Source organism: Delphinapterus leucas, chromosome 9, assembly GCF_059928025.1.
Source record: "Delphinapterus leucas isolate spDelLeu-1000000601 "Yukka" chromosome 9, BTC_Dleu_Yukka2, whole genome shotgun sequence".
In the NCBI taxonomy this organism is placed as follows: Eukaryota; Metazoa; Chordata; class Mammalia; order Artiodactyla; family Monodontidae; genus Delphinapterus; species Delphinapterus leucas.
Genome location: NC_143137.1, coordinates 27,314,254 through 27,339,988, shown reverse-complemented (window position 1 = coordinate 27,339,988; position 25,735 = coordinate 27,314,254). Strand labels below are relative to the sequence as shown.

Below are 25,735 nucleotides of genomic sequence, written 5' to 3'. Positions count from 1 at the left end.
TACACCATGATCAAGTGGGATTTATCCCAGGGATGCAAAGATTCTTCAATATATGCAAATCAATCAATGTGATACACCATATTAACAAACTGAAGAATAAAAACCATATGATCATCTCAATAGATGCAGAAAAAGCTTTTGAAAAAATTCAACACCCATTTATAAAAACTCTTTATAACTGGGTAAAAACTCTCCAGAAAGTGGGCATAGAAAGAACTTACCTCAACATAATAAAGGCAATATACGACAAACCCACAGTAAACATCATTCTCAATGGTGAAAAACTGAAAGCATTTCCTCTAAGATCAGGAACAAGACAAGGATGTCCACTCTTACCACTATTATTCAACATAGCTTTGTAAGTCCTAGCCACAGCAATCAGAGAAGAAAAAGAAATAAAAGGAATACAAATTGGAAAAGAAGAAGTAAAACCATCACTGTTTGCAGGTGACATGAAACTATACATAGATAATCCTAAAGATGCCAGCAGAAAACTACTAGTGCTAATCAATGAATTTGGTAAAGTTGCAGGATGCAAAATTAATGCTCAGAAGTCTCTTTCATTCCTACACACTAATAACAAAAGATCAGAAAGAGAAATTAAGGAAACAATCCCATTCTCCACTGCAACAAAAAGAATAAAATACCTAGGAATAAACCTACCTAAGGAGGTAAAAGACCTTTACTCAGAAAACTATAAGACACTGATGAAAGAAATCAAGGATGACACAAACAGATGGAGTGATATACCATGTTCTTGGACTGGAAGAATCAATATTGTGAAAATGACTATACTACCCAAAACAATCTACGGATTCAATGCAATTCCTATCAAATTACCAATGGCATTTTTTACAGAACTACAACAAAAAATCTTAAAATTTGTATGGAGACACAGAAGACCCCCAAATAGCCAGAACAATCTTGAGGGAAAAGAGCAGAGCTGGAGGAATCAGACTCCCTGACTTCAGACTATACTAAAAAGCTACAGTAATCAAGACAATATGGCACTGGCACAAAAACAGAAATATAGATCAATGGAACAGGATAGAAAGCCCAGAGATAAAGCCACGCACCTATGGTCAACTAATCTATGACAAAGGAGGCAAGGATATACAATGGAGAAAAGACAGTCTCTTCAATAAGTGGTGCTGGGAAAACTGGACAGCTACATGTCAAAGAATGAAATTAGAACACTCCCTAACACCATATACAAAAATAAACTCAAAATGGATTAGAGACCTAAATGTAAGCCCAGACACCATAAAACTCTTAGAGGAAAACATAGGAAGAACACTCTTTTACAAAAGTCACAGCAAGATCTTTTTGACCCATCTCCTAGAGTAATGGTAATAAAAACAAAAATAAACAAGTGGGACCTAATGAAACTTAAAAGCTTTTGCACAGCAAAGGAAACTATAAACAAGACAAAAAGACAACTCTCAGAATGGGAGAAAATATTTGCAAACAAATCAACAGACAAAGGATTAATATCCAAAATATATAAACAGCTCATGCAGCTCAATATTAAAAAAACAAAAAACCTAATCAGAAAATGGGCAGAAGACCTAAACAGACATTTCTCCAAAGAAGACATACAGATGGCCAAGAAGCACATGAAAAGCTGCTCAACATCACTAATTATGAGAGAAATGCAAATCAAAACTGCAGTGAGGTATCACCTCACACTGGTTAGAATGGGCATCATCAGAAAATCTACAAACAACAAATGCTGGAGAGGGTGTGGAGAAAGGGAACCCTCTTGCACTGTTGGTGGGAATGTAAATTGATACAACTACTATGGAGAACAGTAGGGCGGTTCCTCAAAAAACTAAAAATACAATTACCGTATGACCCAGCAATCCCACTACTGGGCATATACCCTGAGAAAACCATAATTCAAAAAGACACATGCACCGCAATGTTCATTGCAGCACTATTTACAGTAGCCAGGTCATGGCAGCAACCTAAATGCCCATCAACAGACAAATGGATAAAGAAGATGTGGTACATATATACAGTGGAATATTACTCAGCCATAAAAAGGAACGAAATTGGGTCCTTTGTAGAGACGTGGATGGACCTAGAGAGTGTTATACAGAGTGAAGTAAGTCATAAAGAGAAAAACAAATATCGTATATTAACACATATATGTGGAATCTAGAGTAATGGCACAGATGAACCAGTTTGCAAGGCGGAAATAGAGACGCAGATGTAGAGAACAAATGTATGGAAACCAAGGGGGGAAAGTGGCAGGCGATGGTGGTGGGATGAATTGGGAGATTGGGATTGACATATATACACTAATATGTATAAAATAGATAAGTAATAAGAACCTGCTGTATAAAAAAATAAAATTTAAAAAAAATTTAAAGTTTAAAAAAAGAACCTATTTTGTCAAATTTTATAATAAAATGTATATAGATTTACACACATATGTCTCATGTATATATATATATTATATGTAGTATATATAATAAAATCTTCATTCCATCCTTTTAATTCACCTTATAAAAATTTCATATTTACCATATTCTACATATTAAGAATACATAAAAATACAGAGTAGCTACTGGATAAACTAGTTTTTAGTAGTATATACTTCTTTCTTTTGTTAATACATAGGAAAAGCTTAGTCTTAACACCTAAAGAAATTAATGGAGTTATTTCTGACTTTTCATACATAATTCTTTTTTAATTATTCCCCAAAGCTGAACATCAGAGTCTAATATATGAATGTACACCCATTTATTCAAGGAATACTATCCCTCTTAGCATTCTCTTTGCTTCTTAAATAAATTATATTAGTTATTCATATAATGCATTAGTAATGAATAATTATATAAGTTTTTGTCTTTAAAACCTTCCAAAAACTTACAGTAGTTATATTAGCTACAGTAGTATTCATTACATTAGTTCTTATATAATTTTAATCTTGAATTGACTGCTTTTTATAAGATTTATACCATAATTTATCTTAGACATTTTTATTATATCCTGAAAATGCATTATTTTGTAATTGTTTATGTAAAGTGAAAAAGGGAGCCAGACTTTCTGACAGAAAGGAAGTCTAATTTGACTGATTGTGTTGATTGTGAGGATTGGCTTTGTTAATTACATTAAATGGCAGATATTATACAGAAATTTATGTTACTTCAGGTCCTCCAAGAAGCACGTGCCAAGACAGAATTAGACAGGCAAGAGATTTACTAGGAAAAAATCCTGTGGAGAAAAAGGAGAAAGGAGCTGGGGTTGGCAGGATAGCCTTTAGACTACAATGCAGTTCTGACACCTACGAAAAGAGAAATTGCTACTGTATCAGTTTCACCTTGGAAACTGGAAAGAGCATCATTCCCACTCTTGCAACAAAGAAAAAGCTAGAAAAATGTCACATTAACAAGTTTCCTTTAACCAGTCAGACAACTGAGGGCACAAGGCAAACAAATGACCAGAAATCTGCGGACAGGGGCTTGCAGGGAGAAGCAGTTGCTTATCTATGGTGGATGCTGTCAGATACCACAGATACCAGTAAAGAGTCAGCTGAATAAAGTTAATAAATTACAAAGGGATGAGTGTAGGCCAGTATGACAGTGTGAAGCTCCTGAAGACCAGATATCCAGAGATAAAAGGTGTTCATATTTCTTGCACGCTTTTGCTCCAAAAACCTCAAAAGGCACTCACTGAAATGACTGGGAAGAATCTAGAGAAAGTTCCCTGTGGTACAGTTTGGGAGAGGAATCAACAACCACCTCCGAAGAACTCTGACTATACAGTTCAGATGTTACCCTTCTCCTGAGCCTATCCAAATTCTGGTCTGGTTTGTGTTTATTGTAGACCTAAAATTCTGGAAATGCAAGCACCACAGAGATTATCTGGGCCAAATAGTTCACTGTAAAGATGAAGAAATTAAGTTACCTACCCAAAGTTAAATACATAGCACAATGCAGCATCAGAACTAAAGCCCAAGTCTCCTCAAATGTCCCATAGTACCTTTCAATAACACTTTCTTATCCTTTAGCTGTGGTATGCATATACATTCCAGCCTAAACGACACATATGGGAACACTATAAAATCTTAAGTTAGATTTCCTGTTCAACCTTCGGAATTAGCCACATTACTCTAGCTAATGTGTGTGTAAATGAGACAAACATACTGTGGATAATATTAAAGTCAGAAATGCTAATTGGCATTTCTGCTTTGGACAGGTGAAGTGGGGCTGCATTTCTCTACCTGAGTAACATTGGCAAATGAAAATACAGACCGTTGCACAGAGTGTATTATTTAGTTTCCTGATTGGCACCCCTTCCCAGGGATATGGTCAATCTCTTTCATTAAATATGAACTCACTTATAATGCATCATCAGAACAATTCAGAGATCAGAAAAAGAAAGCGAGAGAGAAAAGAGAAAACTCAGATTGATTTGATAGTAACAGTTGAAAACATTCAACATCTGGATTTCATACATGAGTAAACTACTAAATAAATTTAGTTTGAATGAACACTCATTTCTTAGATTGAGTAGTTTTAAAAACCTAATAAATTCAGTCGATCTGATATACTCATATATTATTTTAGAGGAAGTAATTTTTATGCCCAAAGTCAAATTATGGACTACACATATAATTGCATATGAATAAAAACCTGCCTCAAATTTTTCTTCTCAGAAATGTGCCTTTAGGTTATATGAATCTGAGTAATATTGTATGCACATAGTCAAATATATAAAAGACATGTGACTGAATATTTACCTTCAAAAATATAGATTTTATTCAAAGAATAGCACTTGACTATTTTGCATTTCTATAAAATAAAATTATATTGCAATTATAACATATTACATTTGTTGAATATAGCTAAAGCACTGCCTAGAGGGAAATTTATAGGATGAAATGTTTCTATGAGGAAAGAAAAGAGGTTTCAAATCAATTCACTAAGTTTCACTTGAAGATTAGGAAAAGATAAGTATTAACCCCCCCAAAAAATAGAAACTATGACTTAATAAAAGAGCAGGTATTAATGAAATATATAGCAATCAGTAGAGAAAATTAAAGTACCAATAAAAGAAGGCAGAAAAGATATTATTTTCAACAAATGGTACAAGAACAACTAGATATCCTCCATATTAAAAAAAAGAAACTTTAGAACCAGAGTAATTTCCAGCTACTGGCCTATTGCATTTGAGTTACATCGTTCAAACTTTTGACATTATGCACAGGATCACTGATCTTTATATACAGTTTGCAAGTGTTTTAAATAGAGTTTAAAAAGAAATTATAGAGAAAAACACCAGTTCATTAAGAGTTTTACCATGTGTTATTCAGGAGTGTTAATGTTCTGGGGAGGGGGCCTGAGGGGGGATAGAGAAAGTGAAGGAAGAGAGAAAAGTATTGCATATGTAGATTTAGTATTGAATAGAAATTGTTATGAATATTTAAGTTGTATTACTGTTTGAATATTTTTCATCGCAGGCATGAGTTAATTTTATATAAAATAAATTTTCTTTGTAATTTCAAAAAAAAATTGAAAACCAAAAAAATTAAAAAGCTGATTCACTTTGTTATACAGCAGAAACACAAGGTTGTAAAGCAATTATACTCCAATAAAGATGTAAAAAAATTTTTTTAATTAAAAAAAGAAAGTTTAATCAATCCTTATCTCACATAATGTACAGAAATTAATTCAAGATGGATCAAGGACTTAAATGTAAAGCTTAAACTACAAAGTAGAAGGAAATAATATCTGCTCAACTTTGGTGAAGGTAAACTCTTCTTAGAGAGGAAACAGAAAGCATAGACCACCAGAGAAACAATTGATTAATTGGACTTTAACAAGTTAAAAACTGTTACTCATGAAAAGACACCATTAATAAAATTAAACAGAGAGCCAGGGACTAGGAGAAAATATCCACAATACATGTATCTAACAAAGGACCTGTATCCAGAATTTATAAAAAACACTTACACCTAAATAATAAGAAAAACAATCCAATTAAAGAATGGGCAAAACACTTGAAAAAACATTCCAACAGAATGCATAAGAATGATCAATATGAACATGATAACCGCTCAACATCATTAGTCATCAGGGAAGTACAAATTAAAATTACAATGAGATGCCACTTATATCCACCAAAATGACAAAAAGACCTACACCACCAACTGCTGGTGAGGATGCAGAGCAAAGAAAATTCTTGTACGCTGTTGGGGTGGGGGGTATAAAATAATACAACCAATTCTGGAAAACCGTTTAGCATTTTCTGCTAAAGTCAGAGATATACCTAGCCTACAACCCAACAATTTCAGTTCTAGATATTTACTCAATAGCAATAAAAGCATGTCTCTTAAAAGGCTTGATAAAAGAAAGTTTATAGGAGCTTATTTATAATAGTCAAAAAAACTGGAAACAATCCAAATAAAATATCACTCAACAGTAAATATCAACAAACTGCTGAGACATCCAACAACATCAGTGAATCTTGAAAATGTTATATTGAGCAAAAGAAGCTAAGCACAAGAGTCCTTTATAAAACTCAAGAACTGGCAATGCTAATGTCTGATCATTGAAATCAGACTTGTGATTATCTATGGTGGGTAGGAACTGACTATAATGGGTCACAAAAGTACTTTCTAAGGTAATGTAAATGACTTATAACTTGATTGTCATGTTGGTTATACAGGTGTATACATTTTTTGAAATCCATTGAATTATACATTTAGGATCTACACATTTCACTATTTACAAATTTTACCTCAACAATAAAATGATGCAATAAAAAATTAATTCCTTATGTACACTTCAGTCACTGCAAATAAAAATTGTAAATAATTATAAGTATATTGGGGGACTTGGCATCCTTTTTATGAGTCAGACATTGCCAGACTTATGTCTTATAAAATATAGTTTTTATTAAAAGAATAACTCGACTATTTTTGCTAGTTCTTATTCATAGCATTTTATTCATAGCATTCTGTATTGATGTTTTTAAAACAAAGCATCGTTATGATGTGTCAAATACCTAAGGCCACTTTCCTGCTCCACATTTCCATAACTCATGGAGGGAGACTGAACAGTACGTGGCATTTTGGCTTACACAATAAAGTTTATCCTTAAGAGTTATTCACAGGGAAAAGATGGTTTAAAAGGCAGATCAAGATGAGCTAGGTCAAATAATACTATAATTAAAAAGCTGGAAAAAAAGTAGCAGACTAACTTTGTGCTAAAAATAGTTAATATCACTGGAATTTTGTCCAAAGAAAACAATTACAAAAATATATTGTTAATATAAAACAGCTGGAGATTTTGTTTAGCAAATAAGAATTTTTTATTCTTTATTAGAAAGCAACTTAAAAATTTTTTTCAACTCAAGGGTCTTTTCCTGGCTACTTGCTGTGCATAGTAGAAATTAGTTTCTTACTCACACTGGGAGACCAACTCCAGCTGGTTTTATTCATATCGAGTTAAAAACAGGTAAGGAGAATAGAGCTATCGCAATATATAATTTTTTATCCTAATAATTGATATTTTTAAAACTTTCACATTGTTAGAGAATATTTGTAAACTAATAAAGCCTAAAAAGTTTAAGACCACATACAGTTCTTTGTTTCAAAGCCTCCTGAAGTTTGAGAGAATTACTGGCTTTACAAATTAGAAAAGAGAGAATTAGTGAGTTGTCTTCCTAAAATTGCCCAGCTGCCTCTAATTTGGGAAAGATAAATGCAGGTTAGGAAGACCATTGGAAGCTGCCAAACACAAGCATTAGCAGGAAGCCAAGCTGAGTGGGAGGAGAGAGACAGCAATCCATCTGCAGATAAAGCTCTTGTGAAGTTGGGGAAGTTTTTTTCTGAGGAAGTGCCACGGAAAGTTCATAATAATTTCTTGAACACTTGTAAAATTCATAGCAGCAAGGTATCAGCAGTAGCTGTTCACACTTTATACACCTGAAACCTTCACCTCCAGAAAGTAGAGTTCTGTCTCTTTTGAATCGTTTTCATGTACATTAAAAGGAAACAGTGAGAATAAGGGATCACACTTGGACCAAATTAGGATACAACGGCTTTGGACGAATCCCCACAGTACGTGAATAACCACGTAAGGCACCAAGAAGGTGACCGGTCATTGAAGGGTAAACCTAATTCTGTGTGTCTCCTATCAACATACTGCATATGAAATAATAAAAGAAAGATTATACTGGTTTATAAAACACTTAAGCAAAGAAACACTAATCCTTCATTAAACATTTAACACTTCCTGTGTCCCATGTATTTTATATACACACTCTAATTTTTAACAATCCTGCAGCTGAAATAATGCCAACTTCACTTTACAGATGAGGAGACACAGAAAGACTGCAATTATTTGTCTGTCTGTCTACATGGGTTCCTTGAGGGCATGAATAGTATTTTACTTGACATATGGCCCCAAGGCATAATAACTAGTCCATATTAAACTCAAGAAGTATGTGTTGAATAAATGAGTAAATGACTGAATGAGGTACAGTTGGGCTGACCTTGCAAAATACATAGGATTGGAATAAGCAGAAGCAGGGGAGTGAAGGTGGAAAAGAAAACCAGGAGGAATATCCAGCATGTGAAGACGCACTTTATCAAAGAGGGATAGGCTTATAAGTATAGATGATAACCATTTGAAGAGCTATTAGGAAAGAATAACGGAATTTCCTTCTTAGGTCTTGTACCTAAGTCAATTCACAAATCCAATACTGATGTAAAACACCAAACTTCAGTGTATCATTCTGTTGGAGAGTCAGAAAAAACACAGACTTCTGACTTGTATAAAACTTTATACTCTATTCAAATCGATTTGTGTGTGCATCCCCTATATTCGTCTTCACATCAAGTCACTTGAATCAGCAATGATTAAACATTGCTGAATTCTGTTTTGATACGCTCTTAATTTCAGTTTCGACACGATGTAAAAATGTCAACTCTCTAGAATCTGAGAACAATCACTCTTCGCATGTATTTGTTAAGATTATAATTCAATTCTGCATTGTGTATGGGAGAGAAGAAATTCAAATTCAGTTTACATTTCACAAACATCTTGCAACAGCTGTCCACAAGATCCTATGAAAAGCAGACTTTGACTCTTGGTCATTATCACAAACTGTCCATATTTGAAAGATTCATAGTTTAGTATGTATTTTCCTTTCCTGATTACATAAATATGCACATTTATGGGAACTTAATGGAAATATTTCCTCCTGAATCATTAAGGTTGAAAATTCAGTATAGGTATATATTTTTTAACATTCATTGATAACATTTTAATCTATTTTTATGTGTATTAGATTTTGTTTACTGTAAGAAAACAAAAATTTCTTTAAAATCTGCAGTGCATTAAATTTAAGTTGGTAAAAGGATTATCAGAATTCTCTCCAAGTCAAGAGCATCCAGGGGACTTCTAGTTCCCAATCCAGCAAGTAAAAGCTTAGAAGTCACCACTTCGCCCTAACAAGTAAAAAGCTAAACAAACTGAAAAAGCAACAACTCTTCTTAGATCTGTAAGAGAAGTGAGGTCACAGGACGAACCCCTACCCCCAATATTGGAGAGAAAAACAGGCAAATACAGAGAATCACAACCTATTGGAGCAGAAACCTCCATGGGAACCAGTGCCAGGGTAGGGACCCTGAACTGTAATTGATGAATTGCTAGAGGCTCAGTGTGGACACGTCTGAGAGAGAGAAAATCCAGGGGAATCCAGGCATCAGAGATCTCCACATTTTGTAAGTTTTATTTCCTGGAGCTCTCTAAGATTCTCACAGTGAAGATTAGAGAAAAATCCCCTCATGCTTAGGGGGAATGGGGAAATTAATCATTTCAAAATATGCCAGATTATTCAGTTCTTTTGAACAAGCTCTGCCCTCAGGAGAAACTATTACCAGAGACAAACCTACTGGGACTTTATCAGCACCTAACGGACCCGGGAGAAGGGACATACCCAACTCCAGCTCACTCTAGCCCATCCTGTCCCACTAAGTGGGAAAGAAAAACGAAAACAAAAACCAAGAAGTACGTGTGAAGTTCAAAATCCAGACTCACTAAAAGACCGACACTCAATCACAGGACTACAGAACCCTTCCCCTCCCCCTACACCTTACCACCACTACTAAAGTCCTATATTACAGCAGTTCCTTTTACCCAGTTAATGACCCATTATTAAAAAAAAAAAAATTACAATATATACTAAAAGACAAACAACACAGTTTGAAGAGACAGAGCAAGCATCAAAGCCAGATCCAGATATGGCAGAGATATTGGAATTATCAGACCAGAAACTTAAAACAGCTATGATTAATATGCTAAGGGTTCCAATGGATAAAGTAGGCAAGCATGCATGAACAGATGGGCAATGTAAGCAGAGAGATGGAAATCCTAAGAGAGAACCAAAAAGAAATGCTAGAGATCAAAAACACTGTAATAAGTGCAGATAAAATGAAAACTTTTGTTTTTCTTATTCTTAATTAATCTAAAAGATAAATTCATTCAAAATCATAGCAAAAATGTATTCGACTATATATACACTCATGTACACTTATATATAAGTGAAACAAATGACAGCAATGATACAAGGGATGGGAGGGAGGAATCAGGATTATTTTGTTGTTATAAGGTACTGGTACTACCTGGGAAGCGGTATAGTGGTATTTGAGAGTGGACTCAGATTAGTTATAAAGGTATATTGCAAACTCTAGGGTAACCATTAAGTAACACTTAAAAAAAAAAAAGGTATAACTGATGAGACCATGAGAAAATTAGAGTAAATATAATAAAGAGAGGAGAGACAATAGATTCACATAAAATACTCAGTTAAAACCAAAAAAGGCAGAAAAAGAATGGAAGACAAGAGTAGAAACAAAGAACATGGGTAACAAATATGAGAGATATTACTACAACTATATCAACAATCACTTTGAAAGTCACTGGTTTAAATGCACCAATTAAAACAGAGATTGTCAAAGTGTATCATAAAACAATACGCACCTATATGTTGCCTACATAAAACTCACTTTAAATATAAAGACAATTTTTATACAGATTAAAAGTAAACGATTGGAAAGAGATATTCTATGCTAATACTAATCAAAAGAAAACATGAATAGCTATATTAATTTTAAATCAAGCAGATATCAGAACAAGGAAAGTTACCAGGGATAAAGAGTGGCATTACATAATGATAAAGGGGTCAATGCTCCAAGAGGACGTAACAATCCTTAATGTGTTATGCACCTAACAACAGAGCCTCAAACTGCATGAGGTAAAAACTGGTAGAACTGCAAGGAGAAATAGATGAATCCACTTTTATAGTTGGAGACTTCAACATCCCTCTATTAGAAATAGATCCAGTAGGCAGAAAATCAGTAAGGACATAGTTGAATTCAACAACACTTTCAATTAACCGAATATAATGGATATCTACAGACTATATACTCCAACGTGATACACATTTTTCTCAAGCCAAGAGCATCCAGTACTTTATTTTTGACTAAACTTTTTTGGTTCTCCCTCAGAAAGTCTTTCTTTTAAATATATATTATGATTCTATAAAATATACTGTGATAGTTTTTAAAGTCCAAAATGAAATTTCATAATGCCCGTTATGGAATGATACATTATTCCTATAAAGCAACATGGTGTATTGCATCTGTAAGGGTACCATAGCATACTACCTGGAGTATAATTTGGAGTGGCAAGGGAGTCTTATTGTGAGACCTAACGAGAATAAAATAATCTTATATCCAAAAAAATGTGGAAAATGTTTCTTCTCAACCAGGTATTGGTAGCTCTCAACCTGTGGAAAAGAAAAATTACGACCTGTTCACTTAGGACGACACACTAACTTAACCATTTGGGCTCTCTAAAGAATTGCTTTGTGAGTCTCAAAATCCAATTCACTGTGAATATTACTATGAATATTACTGTGTTCCCTGGAGAGATTCCTCCCTGTGCATAAAAGTCTACACACTCATTGAGTCCAAGGTTGAAGGGATGTGCATAGGTTATGTAGTATAATAGTGAAACAGGACACACTCAGCCTTATCCTTTTGTTCCTAGTCCTGTGCATTCTTAAGATAAGACAGCAGCATCCATTAACCAGCTCTACCCATTGTTTCCCAGTCTATGCATTCTGGCTGTGAGGGAGACACCACTTATTGGCCAAGGATTTAAAGCATGTGCTGTATCCTGTAGGACAGCACTCCAACCTCTCAGGGTGTTGTCACCCAGATGGTGCCATAACTGACCCTTTAGTAGGCCATGCCAGAGTTTTATCAAGTCAGGTATTTCTGGGTAATAGAGACATGGTAAGATTGGTGAATTCTGTGAGCATGACCCATTGTCTCACTTCTGCCTCTGTAAAGCAAGTTCTTTGATTGAAGGTAATATAATACATGACACCACAGATGTCACATCTGTAACCAGAGCTGCATTGGCATCATCATCTGATTATCATTTTTTTTTTTAATTTATTTATTTTGGGCTGTGTTGGGACTTTGCTGCTGCACACGGGCCTTCTCTAGTTGCGGTGAGTGGGGGCTACTCTGCGTTGCAGTGTGTGGGCTTCTCATTGCGGTGGCTTCTCATCGCGGAGCACAGGCTCTAGGCGCGCGGGCTTCAGTAGTTGCCGCATGCAGGCTCAGTAGTTGTGGCTCACGGGCTCTAGAGCACAGGCTCAGTAGTTGTGGCACACAGGCTTAGTTACTCCTCGGCATGTGGGATCTTCCCAGACTAGGGATCAAACCCGTGTCCCCTGCACCAAGGCGGATTCTCAACCACTGCGTCACCAGGGAAGCCCCATCATCTGATTATCTTTATGATAATCCACAGCTTTTCTTTAAGATCTGGATAGGATTTGCACCAGCCCAAAGCATAATTAAATGGGACTGTGGTAGGAATCCTAACCTTCCCAGTATTTGGTGGCATCAATTCCCCCATCGATGCAGTATTGGTTTTGGTTTACTTTTTCTGCAGGGAAAGGAGAGATCTGGAGGACAGTTTCAGGGACTTTCACTTGGCCCTTTCTATTATAATAATCCTCACTGCATAAACAAGGAAACATATGGGAGAATCCTGCTAGTTACTAAGTACATGCATTTCCACTTTATATTCTAACCTTGGGGAAATGAGCACAGGATGGTTCTGTGGTTGCCAGGCACTCATTGCTGAATTGATTTGGGGCAGGAACCAGCTTACTGCCTAGCCATCACAGACTCCCAGTAAGCCACAGTGATGTTTTGAATCTCTGGAGATCAGCGTCATCTCAGAGCCAGTAACTAAGAGCACTTACAAGGTCTGGGTATTTGTTTCCTCCTGGGCACTGTCAATGAGATAGGTCCCACTGGAGAAGGCTTGGAGGAACATACACAGTAAACACACGTTTGTGGAAGAGTCATTCTTTAAAGAGAGCCAGTCTCTCCCCACATAAAGAGTCTGTGGGTCTGTGTTAAATTAATTAAACAAGAAAGCCATTAGACTGAGGGAGCTCTAATGCCATGGCAGCAGCGTACATAAGGAAACCAAAAATCTAAGCCTGTAAATGTCTCAGGGTTATGAAATCAAAATGCTAAGGACAACCAATCACAAAGACCCAACTAGGCTTTAAGTTACAGCCAATCAAATAATTTCTGTTCTCCAATTGGAAAAGAAGTAAAACTCTCACTGTTTGCAGATGACATGATACTATACATAGAGAATCCTAAAGATGCTACCAGAAAACTTCTAGAGCTAATCAAGGAATTTGGTAAAGTAGCAGGATACAAAAGTAATGCACAGAAATCTCTTGCATTCCTACACACTAATGATGAAAAATTTGAAAGAGAAATTAAGGAAACACTCCCATTTACCATTGCAACAAAAAGAATAAAATACCTAGGAATAAACCTACCTAAGGAGACAAAAGACCTGTATACAGAAAACTACAAGACACTGATGAAAGAAATTAAAGATGATACAAACAGATGGAGAGATATACCATGTTCTCAGATTGGAAGAATCAACATTGTGAAAATGACTATACTACCCAAAGCAATCTACAGATTCAATGCAATCCCTGTCAAACTACCAATGGCATTTTTCACAGAACTAGAACAAAAAATTGCATAATTTGTATGGAAACACAAAAGACCCCGAATAGCCAAAGCAATCTTGAGAAAGAAAAATGGAGCTGGAGGAATCAGGCTCACTGACTTCAGACTATACTACAAAGCTACAGTAACCAAGACAGTATGGTACTGGCACAAAAACAGAAATATAGATCAATGGAATAGGATAGAAAGCCCAGAGATAAACCCATGTACATATGGTCACCTTATCTTTGATAAAGGAGGCAAGAATATACAATGGAGAAAAGACAGCCTCTTCAATAAGTGGTGCTGGGAAAACTGGACAGCTACATGTAAAAGAATGAAATTAGAACACTCCCTAACACCATACACATAAATAAACTCAAAATGGATTAAAGACCTAAATGTAAGGCCAGACACTATAAAACTCTCAGAGGAAAACATAGGAAGAACACTCCATGACATAAATCACAAAAAGATCCTTTTTGACCTCCTACAGAAATGGAAATAAAGACAAAAATAAAGAAATGGGACCTAATGAAACTTAAAATCTTTTTCACAGCAAAGGAAGCCATAAACAAGACAAAAAGACAACCCTCAGAATGGGAGAAAATATTTGCAAACAAAGCAACTTACAAAGGATTAATCTCCAAAATATACAAGCAGCTCATGCAGCTTAATATCAAAAAAACAAACAACCCAATCCAAAAATGGACAGAAGACCTAAATAGACATTTCTCCAAAGAAGATATACAGATTGCCAACAAACACATGAAAAGATGCTCAACATCACTAATCATTAGAGAAATGCAAATCAAAACTACAATGAGGTGTCACCTCACACCAGTCAGAATGGCCATCGTCAAAAAATCTACAAACAGTAAATGCTGGAGAGGGTGTGGAGAAAAGGGAACCCTCTTGCAGTGTTCGTGGGAATGTAAATTGATACAGCCACCATGGAGAACAGTATTGAGCTTCCTTAAAAAACTAAAAATAGAACTACCACATGACCCAGCAATCCCACTACTGGGCATATACCCTGAGAAAACCATAATTCAAAAAGAGTCATGTACCACAATGTTCATTGCAGCTCTATTTACAACAGCCAGGACATGGAAGCAACCTAAGTGTCCACTGACAGATGAATGGATAAAGAAGATGTGGCACATATATACAATGGAATATTACTCAGCCATAAAAAGAAACGAAATTGAGTTATTTGTAGTGAGGTGGATGGACCTAGAGACTGTCATACAGGGTAAAGTAAGTCAGAAGGAGAAAAACAAATACCGTATGCTAACACATATATATGGAACCTAAAAAAATAATTTTACAAACTGGTTCTGAAGAACCTAGGGGCAGGACCGGAATAAAGACTCAGACGTAGAGAATGGACTTGAGGACACGGGGAGGGGATCAGGGTAAGCTAGGACAAAGTGAGAGAGTGGCATGGACACATGTACACTACCAAATGTAAAACAGATAGCTAGTGGAAAGCAGCCGCATAGCACAGGGAGATCAGCTCGGTGCTTTGTGACCACCTAGGGGGGTGGAACAGGGAGGGTGGGAGGGAGACGCATGAGGGAGGAGATATGGGGATATATGTATAGCTGATTCACTTTGTTATAAAGCAGAAACTAACACACCATTGTAAAGCAATTATACTCCAATAAATATGTTAAAATAATAATAATAATTTCTGTTCTTTGTTTCCACACTTTCTCAATATAAATCTTTCCCCTGGTTCCTTTTGGCAGAACACCCCCTAACCACTTAAGGTTTGACACGGCCCAATTCAAAGAGATTGTACTCAAATAAACTCTTAAAATGTTTAATATGCCTCTATATTTTAACATCTGTGAAATAGCTTAAGTTTGAGAACTCTGGTAAAAGACCAAGATTCCTCACTACCATACCTTAACTAATTATTTTTCTGACCTTCGGAACTGGAATTTTTCTGCTCATATAGAACCATACTGCTATAGTGGATTGAAAGGTGGCTCCTAAAAAGATATATCCATGTCCCAGTACATGGACCTGGTACATGTGACCTTATGTGAACAAAGAATATTTCCAGATGTGATTGCATGAAGGATCTCTAGATGAAATCATCCTGGATTACCCAGGTAGGCCCTTAACCCAATGACGAGTGTCGACATAGAGACAGAAGAAAAGACACAGACACACATAGAGGAGGAGGCCCAGTGACCACAGAGGCAGAAATTGGAGTGATGCAGCCAAAGCAGCCAAAGAATGCCTGGAGCCAGCAGAAGCTAGAAGAGCAATGAGGAATTCTCCCATAGGACATGCGGAGGGAATGAGGCTCCGCTGAACCTTGATTTTAGACTTCTGGCCTCCAGAACTGTGGGAGAAGAGATCCCTGTTGTTTTAAACCACGCAATCTGTGGTAATTTGTTACAGCCTCTAAAAAACTAATACAGCAGTCCATTTCATGCCCATGGATCTGATCATCAATTAACCATTGTTATAAATCCCTGCAGGAACAAACCACTCTGCCCCTAGGGTTCTTATTATAACTGCCCACTTTTTTCTGATGCTTAAGTTTCAGCCTCACTTCTAGCACTGGGGATTGCATTATTCCCATTAAACCAGGCTGTCAAATTCCACTGCAGCCACCACTGTCATCTCCAGCTTACAGGGAACAGTCACCACAGAGTTTTTCAAGGATCATAATCCACTTATGATCGCATTTTTTAATGTCTTGGTGAAGACCCTCTTGTGGAGTATAGACACCTTTAAGAGGCATCTGAGAAAGTTGCACATAACAGATCCACTCCAACAACCCATCTTCCTAATATTTTCCAGGGGGAGTTCTGGCATTTCAAGCTCACTGATATAGGTCACTTTTGAGTTTAGGCTCCAGTTAACACATATAGCAATTCTCAGGGCCTCAAGCCAACACATTAAATCTTGAATTCTAGGCAAGAACATCAATTTGGCTTGATATAATCTTTTGTTTTATCCTTTTTAGTCTAACATCCTTACAATAAATTCTTATATATACTCCCCTGAATCTAAGTAAAAATTGACACACTCCTGAAACTCTTTCAGTATATAGGCTAACTCATACCAGACCATACCTTGTTCTTCCTCACCAGTATCCTTACCTAAGCATGAGATCTAACCTAGGTGCACATCTAATTGACAAGACAACTCTACACACATTACAATCAGGCTTCAGACTTAATCCTTAGCCACGTATTCCCTGTATATGCAGGAGATAATTTCTTTAGAGCTGTCTTAAGGGCTTTCTGAATTTCTGTCTGGGTCTGTATTGGACATTTAAGGCTTTCAATATATCCATTTCTTTATGGACTCCCTCTAGTGTAAGAATACCCATCTTATGCCACAATCTTTGTCATCAAACTGACTAATTGCATTTCATCTCCCTAAGCTTATCGGCCATCCTGCACCCCGTTCCATGCCTCCACTGGCGAAGTTTTGAGTAATCATGATGCTACCACACACTGCATATTACCAGTGTCCCATTTCCTATATGGAGGGTACCCACATGCTCTTCAAACATGTAAGCAGCCCGAGCCTAGGATTACATCTTAAAGTCCGTTTACTGGGACCACTCTTGGTACCAATTACTGCTTTGTTCATGGTCCAGCAGAACCTGTTGGCAGATTCAAACTGGCTAATTTGAGAAGTATTTGGTAAAAGGACTGTTTACAAAGGAGATGACATTGTTTAAGGAAATCAAAAAGAAAAAGTGAAGCACCTTAACCCAGCTACAAAAGAAAGCCATTATCACCCATAAGCTGAAGAAGTAAAGAGAAGGAATGAGCCCCAGAACTCAAAGAGAGTTGAAGAGTAGGAGGGATGACCGTCCAACCACAGCTGTGGTCTTAGGCAGATAAAAGCAGTCACTTGACAACAACAGACCAAAAGGCAGATGGGAGAAGCCAGGGTAATAAATATCTCAACCTCTTTCTCTCAGACCTCAAATTTCCTGCTGATGCTTCCTATTGACCAAACCCAACTGAGGAATATTGTGCACTCATTGATGCACTGCATAAATATCAACCTCCAAGGGCACGAAGATGAGAAGAGAAGGGGGGAAGGTAGAACTGAAGAAGCACATGAAGAATATCCGGGAAAAACCATATGCTTTTATCTTTTAATACACTTTTTGGATTTGGTTTGCAGTCAAATGCTCTACCACTGAGCTATCCCCCCTATTTGCTAATATTTTGTTTAGGATTTTTGCATCTATATTCATAGTGAAATTGGCCTATCATTTTCTTTCTTGTACTATCCTTGTCAAATTTTGATATCAAGGATATGCTGGCCTCATGAATTGGGGAGCATTCATTCTTTTTCTATTTATTAGAAGAAGAATACCTAGTTAGTAGAATCAGAATCTTTCATTCCTTTAATGCTCAAAAGTGACACAAGATCATTTTATTTGCGTTACATTGGAAAAAGCATGCTACATAATCCTGCCTCACTTCAAGAGGATGGAGAATTGCAATCAATCACCCAGTGTTCCTGGAAAGAGAAGAGAAACAGCATTTTGTACCTCTTGACTCATTTCCCTTTTTTTTGTTTTCCATTTCTAAGGTTATCTGTATCAAGAACTGTGAAGTATCTGAAATGCTGTCCTAATTGCAAGGTAACAAGTTTGGTGCCACAAGTTCATAAATGATAGTAAAAGACATGAGACTCCTGGGTCAGAGATAAAGCACAATTTATTTTTCACAGAAACAGCAGCAGCCAGAAGATCAGCATTTTGCTCTAAATCCCTCAGGGTGACACAAAGTCCAGATGACACATGCACACAGTGAGCTGCTTCATAGACTGGGAATGCTGGGCTTAGAGACTCTGAATCTTTTACAGGGAACACTATCTCTATCTTCTAAGACTGCTTGCTTTACAAACATCCTTGAAAAAAGGAGAACTAAGTACCTCTGCTCAAAAGACGTGCAGAAATGTTAAAAACCTATGGAGAATTGTTTCCCAACTGACTTTTCGTTTTAAGCCTACTTGTATACCCAATGTAGAGATTAATTCTCCATTTATATTGTGAATAATAATTTATCAAAATAAAGTAACTTCTTTTGCTCTTTTTCTTCTTGATTTCATCCTCGATATTAATATTGCCACCAATTATTTTGTTGTCTATTTGTATATGACTGATATAGTTTTACTATATATCTTTAAATGTCATTTTATTGGGGGTACATATCTGGTACACAGCTTGTAGTTCACTCCTTTGATACCATATAAGAATAACTATCCTTGGGCTTCCCTGGTGGCGCAGTGGTTGAGAGTCCGCCTGCCGATGCAGGGGACGCGGGTTCGTGTCCCGGTCCGGGAGGATCCCACGTGCCGCGGAGCGGCTGGGCCCGTGAGCCATGGCCGCTGAGCCTGCGCGTCCGGAGCAGCGGGAGAGGCCACAACAGTGAGAGGCCCGTGTACCGCAAAAAAAAAAAAAACAGAATAACTATCCTTTACTAGAATTTTAACCCATCCAAATTTATGCACTGTGATATTTTTAATCTTGTTTTTCTCTTATATATACTTCCTATTAACCTAAAAAAACAAACAAAACCCCTTTATTTCACAATAGTTCTCAAGTTTGTCACTGTTCCCTTTTTCTCTCTAGAAATGTGGAGTTTATAATTCAATTTTCATTCTGCTAGCAGTTGCCTTTAAATTTTTTAACTAAATATTTGAATACCAACTTTCCTATCTATATATCCATTTACTCATCTCCCCTTGAAAAGATCTGGAACACTTATATCCCTCTGAACCCTCCTACAGCAGACATTTAGTGACAATACTCAGGGTATTTTTTTGTTGTTGATTCATATTTTTGTTTTTTGCAGTATAGATTTTTATTTGAAAATTTATTTTTGTTCATTGCATTGTTTCATAACCATACAAATCATGATCATTTAGAAAGGACTGAAGTTGCAGTGCTCACTGCCATTTCTCATATACGGTATCATGCCCAGACCCTACCTCCATAGTTTCGAGATCAGCTGGAGGACAGAATGAGTACACATAGACTGATGACATGCTTCCTGCCTAACAATGTCTTCCTGTTGTCTTCACCAAAAAAAATTTGCCTGAAAGTAAAATTCTTAGGTCATTTTTTCACCCTCAAAATTCAAAAGTCTTCAACAGAAGTGTTCCTCCTTCACCTTCTGGCACTTAGTGTTGCAGAAGAGAAATCTATGCTGTTGTTATTGACTTTTTTCCTTGTGGCTTTTCCTCTTCAACTTGAATGCTTATAGAATTTGTCCAATATTTCTGAAATCCAGAAATGTCATGAGGTTGTGTCTATGTGTATCTCTATATTAATTTTCCCAGTACTTGGTAGATCCTTTATACAGCTATGGATATATGCCTTTTTAGCTTAGGGAAATTAGCTTTAAATCTCCCTTTGCTAATTGTTTCTCCTTCTCTACTCCATTTTAGGCTTATGTTATTTCTAGTGTAGACAAAGCAAAGCTGTTAGACTTATCATTTTTGCTCATCTTCCTCATTTCTTTGACTTTTCCTCTGAATTCAAGGGGACTAGCTTTTTTTTTTTTTTTTTCTGACCGCACCGTGTGGCATGCAGGATCTTAGTTGCTCGACGAGGGATCAAACTCATGCCACCTGCATTGGGAATGCAGAGTCTTAACCACTGACTGGACTGCCAGGGAAATCTCTAGGGGACTATCTTGAGCTAATCCACCCAATCCCTGTATTAGCTTTAGCTTTCAAGTACCAAATCTGCTCTTCATTGCCATTAGTGTGTTGTTTATTCTAATTCGGCAATTATTTATTTTGTTGTATTTATTTATTTATTGTAATGATTTATGTAATAGCAATTTTTCCCAGTATTTTTTTTCCAAAAGATGAAAAATGCTATCAAATGTCCTTAATATAGTCGAGATCTGTTAAATGAATATTTGTTCTCATTCTTCAAAAGGATCCCTTTTTTGATTTTTGAATCTTTACGTATACAGTGACCATCTTTTGTCAGCTTGTTTTTGCAATACTGGGATATAAAACTTTGTTCTGTTCTACTGTTTAGGTCTCTATCCATATAATATAGTCCTCCTAAAGGAGAAAGAAGGAAACACCTTCTACAGTTTCATTTGTTAGTGGGCCAGGGGAGGTGTGCTCATCAGGTCATAAACTAGAGAAATGCAGGTCCTTCTAAGGCAGGGGGATTTAACTTCTTAACTGGTTGCTGTCCAGTACCCTGGTGCCAGGATTCTAGTAGGCAGAAACCGGACTTTTTCCCTGCTGGCTGCTCTCTAGACTGACACCATCTCTAGCCCCTTCTGCTGTGGATTTTTGGAGACCTGTGTAAAATGAGAGCTGTAGTTCCAATGGGATGGAAAAGAGTTTCCCAGAAGAGTTGACCTTATTAAGCAAAGTCTCTCTGTTGTTGAGCCTGTTTTTTTTTTTGGCTCTTTGTGGTTATTTTCCCAGCCCTAAATTAAGGTGCTGCCCCTTTTCATGTATGATTCAATAGCTCTGGTTGCCTGCCCTCACTCTGCCCCCCACCAGTTGTACTCCACAAGTCTTCCATTACTATAAGGAAGTGCTTTACTCCTAGGGCAATAGAGGAACTCTCAAAGTCCTCTATTTGCCCCTATCTATTGCCCCCTCGCTGCCTGCTGCCCCAGCCCTTCCTGCTGCTTCCTCATGCTCTTCCTACTCTGACCTGGGGGTTTCTCCCGAACTGTCTTGTGAAAACCTGGTCATTTCCATTCCAGTGCAAACCCACTTTTGTCTGTGTTAAATTTTTACCTGTTTATTAGTGATCAGAATGGTCCCCAATCTAATCCTATCTGTAATTTATTGTTTAGAAAGTTTCCAGAACATCTGAATTGTCTATGAAAATTTGAAAACAACAGCAGCTTTATAGTGCTTCCCTTTTCAATGTTTAGCTCCTTAAAAACAATAATCATGTGCCATGCTTTTGCTAAGTAAAAACACTGTGGATATCCTAGAAAATATGTTGCTAAAATGTTGGTAAATATTTACGTAGAATAAATATTAATATTTAGATTGAATTCCTTGACTCCTTGATCACTAAACTTGAGAGAACAGCCTCATTAATTACTGATTGAAATTAAGAGAATTCTCTCTCTCTCTATATATATATAATATATATACATACGCACATATATATACTTATATGTAAGTATAATATATACAAATATATATATTTATGTTGTGTGTGTATGAAATATTGCTACTTGAATTATAGCTCTTCACTTTCACTTTTAATTCTTCTCTCTAGCTGGATGTCTTCTCTTTAGCCAGCCAAATCCACTCTCCCACTTGTCTCCTCTGATCTTTACCCGGAAGCTATACGAATTATGTCCACAGACTTCTATTTCTTCTGCTTTCTTTTTGGGTTCTTCCAATGGGAAACCCAAGCAAGAGACTGGAGGAAGAGAGAAGTGTGAGGTCTGATATTTATTTCTCTAGCTCATGAGATCACCTAGGGTCCTGAGAGTTGCTCACTGATCTCAGTTATCTCCTTTACACTCTCTTTCTGGGTTCCCAGACCATTCCCTCCCCAGATCCATTTGAGATTACGGTAGACACAGCTTATGTGATAGTGACCCTACGCTCCTACACTATTCCCTTAGTTTCCTTACACACTGCTCACGCTTTATAAGAAGTCCCTTTGTAAATAAACTCTCCTTGAATTATCCTATTTTGAACGTATTTCCTGTTAAGATTGACTCATATACTGTTGTTCATCATTGTACGTCCCTGACATGCATGTGGTCAAGGTTATTCCTTTGGTTTATTAGGGAAAGGAACTGTTATAGTTTACTTGACCATTTTTATTGTTCTCACAGAGTTTCGTCATTGCCCCACAGGGAGTTTTTCTACCATAGAATAAAATATAGTTCCACTGTTCACCCTGTTTTCCAGTATGGAATGAACTATTTTGTTTGTTTATAGTTTGTTTTTTCATTGAAATTTTGAGAAGAATGGAAGATGAAAGTAGAAGATAAAATGTGAAGATTCAAATCCCTATATTAAAACATAGCATCTTTTATCCTATATGTAAAGATTTTCATGAAGGAGAATTCTATAATGTTTCCTCTCATCCGTATACTGACTATTCTCCTATAACTACATTTTTTTTCTAAAATAAACTTTTTGAGTTGAAAGTTAAGCCTAGCTTTTGTTTGTCTGTTGATTTTAACTGTAATATAATGTCGTTGAAATTTTTAAAAATTTTAATGTGAAAATAAGTAAAAATAAAATGTTCTCTTTAAAATATTAATTTCAGTAACACAATTATATTTAAATTTAACACTAACAATAAAGCATTTGTATAGGGATGTTTTCTCTTCATACAACTTATGACACTATGAAGAACAATTAAAATCAATAAAAGATAAAATGCTACTACCGTACTGTGTGACCTCTGTATTACTCTATTAGCAGTGGACAAAAGTGCTGATCATCAAACAAATAGTCCTGGATCTTTTAAGGACTAGGCCTGTGGATATCTATAATCTTAGATGTTGGTTCTGATTGATGTTTCTTTCTGATCTCATCTACTTCACCATCACCAAGTAAAAATGAAGCCAGCACTGGAATTTGTGAAAAATAGTTCTTAGCCAGGAAATGTTTGTGTTTGATCTTGTGAATAAACAAGGGTTCATATCCCTGAAAAGAAAAGAAAATCAAATTCTATTAAATGTCACAAATATATTTTGCCAAGTAAAAACACTTTTATGCCTCAGTGCCTTTACTTCTCAGTTCTTTCAGCCCAGAAAACATTTATTCTCACTTTGTCCATCATCTTTCGGGGCTCAGCTTTTATAACGCTTTAACCTGGAAGCCTTTCTTGATTCTCCCTCTGACCTCTCTAAGTCTAAACTAACCCCTCCTTCTTCCATACTTGCAAGCACTTTCATGTATTTTAATTGTAATATTTAGTTCATTCTGCCTTGAATTTCACTATTTACTTGCGAGTCTCTTCCATGATGATAAGGAAGGCTCCTTAAAGATTCAAACTGGGTCTTTTTTGAAAAAAATATTTATTTATTTATTTTGGCTGCGCTGGGTCTTAGTTGCAGCACGAGGGATCTGTTTTTAGTTGTGGCATGTGGGCTTCTTAGTTGCAGCACTAGTTCCCCGACCAGGGATTGAACCCGGGTCCCCTCCATTGGGAGTGTGGAGTCTGACCCACTGGACCACTAGGGAAGTCCCTCACACTGGGTCTTTTTCATACATGTGTGTCTTGGCACCATAAGGTAAAGAGTCAATCAATATTTTTGTGTGAATGCTCTTGTCACCTTAGTTCTCTTTAAATCTATTTCAATACTGATACAATTACCCACTTGAATTTTTTTTTCTAAAATTAGTCCTTCCCTCTATATCTCTAGAGTTCAAAATAAAGATCACAATGGTGCTGTGACAATGTAAGCTTCTCTTTAGTCACCCCTTTTACTATCTAAGATATGAGTCCCTGCACTGTTTCTCTTGTGTTTCTCTTCTGTCTTCTAAATAGAAAATAACTTTCTTGCCTTTATCAAATCTTTGTGTCTTTCCATTTTTATTTGTTCATGATTAATTTTTAGGCTTCTTGTCTCTCCACAGCTATAGCAGCACTTTGAACTTTCTCTGTTATGTAGCTTTGCCACATTATAAGACAATCTGTTTTCTAATGAGAGGGACACACTGCTACTTGCCAACCCAATATTCATCCTCTCTTGCATTTATATTTAGAGGCCCGACTCTATATAGGGGCCTTATTTTGTATTTTGTGATGTGCTCAGCTTTCTTAGGCTTTATTATAGCTAGGGGTGGCCATATGACAAGTTTCTGACATATATGTGTGTGTGTGTGTGTGTGTGTGTGTATATATACACATATGTGTGTATGTGTATATATGTACACACATATATATGGCAGAAATATATATATATTTATATATACACACATGTATATATGTACATTTTTTAAAAAGAAGTTATTGGATAAAGCTTACAGGGAAGCTTTTTAGGAGTGGGAAGTACCTTTAGGCTTTTGCCATATCTAGGAGGGGGATATAATGCAGAAGATGAAGTAGCTATCTGTCTCTAAGAGTACACAATCATTAGGATTAAAGCCAAAGGTTAAATATGGCTGAGGAAGAAGTTAGAAGGCCTGGGTTTCTGAGAGCATTGTGGAGCTACCATACAAGTCCCCAGATGCCAAACTCTGGATTCCTATTATATAAGACAACTAACCCCATATTTGATTAAGTCATTATACTGCTTAGTCTGTTATTTGCAGCTAAACTCAAATGCAACTGAAACAATGAAGTATTTCCTTGCTTTTCCCCAAGCACTTATCACAATATCCGGCAGATTGGAAAGCAAATTCTGGTTGAATTAATAAATACTGTCTATTATCTTTATTAATCTTTTTTGCTTTTTGTTTTTTTGGCTGCGTTGCGTCTTTGTTGCTACGTGCGGGTTTTCTCTAGTTGTGGCAAGCAGGGGCTGCTCTTCATTGCGGTGCATGGGCTTCTCATCACGGTGGCTTCTCTTGTTGTGGAGCATGGGTTCTAGGTGCACAGGCTTCAGTAGTTGTGGCACGTGGGCTCAGCAGTTGTGGCTCGCGAGCTTTAGAGCACAGGCTCAGTAGCTGTGGCACACAGGCTTAGTT

The 25,735-nt window shown here is 36.6% G+C and overlaps 1 protein-coding gene across 2 annotated transcripts in view; it reads right to left on the bottom strand.

Moving 5' to 3' along the window:
- The window catches only part of IQUB (IQ motif and ubiquitin domain containing), a 131,674-nt gene that overhangs the window by 45,776 nt on the left and 60,163 nt on the right, over positions 1-25,735 (bottom strand). Inside the window, exon 13 of one of the 2 annotated variants that reach the window (XM_089917458.1) lies at positions 81-23,746. The exons of the other annotated variant lie outside the window; for it this stretch is intronic. Within the exon in view, the coding sequence (XP_089773584.1) occupies positions 23,564-23,746 (183 nt within the window). The 3' untranslated portion in view covers positions 81-23,563. Of the gene's footprint in view, positions 1-80; positions 23,747-25,735 lie in introns of those variants that run through there. 2 annotated transcript variants of the gene reach the window in all.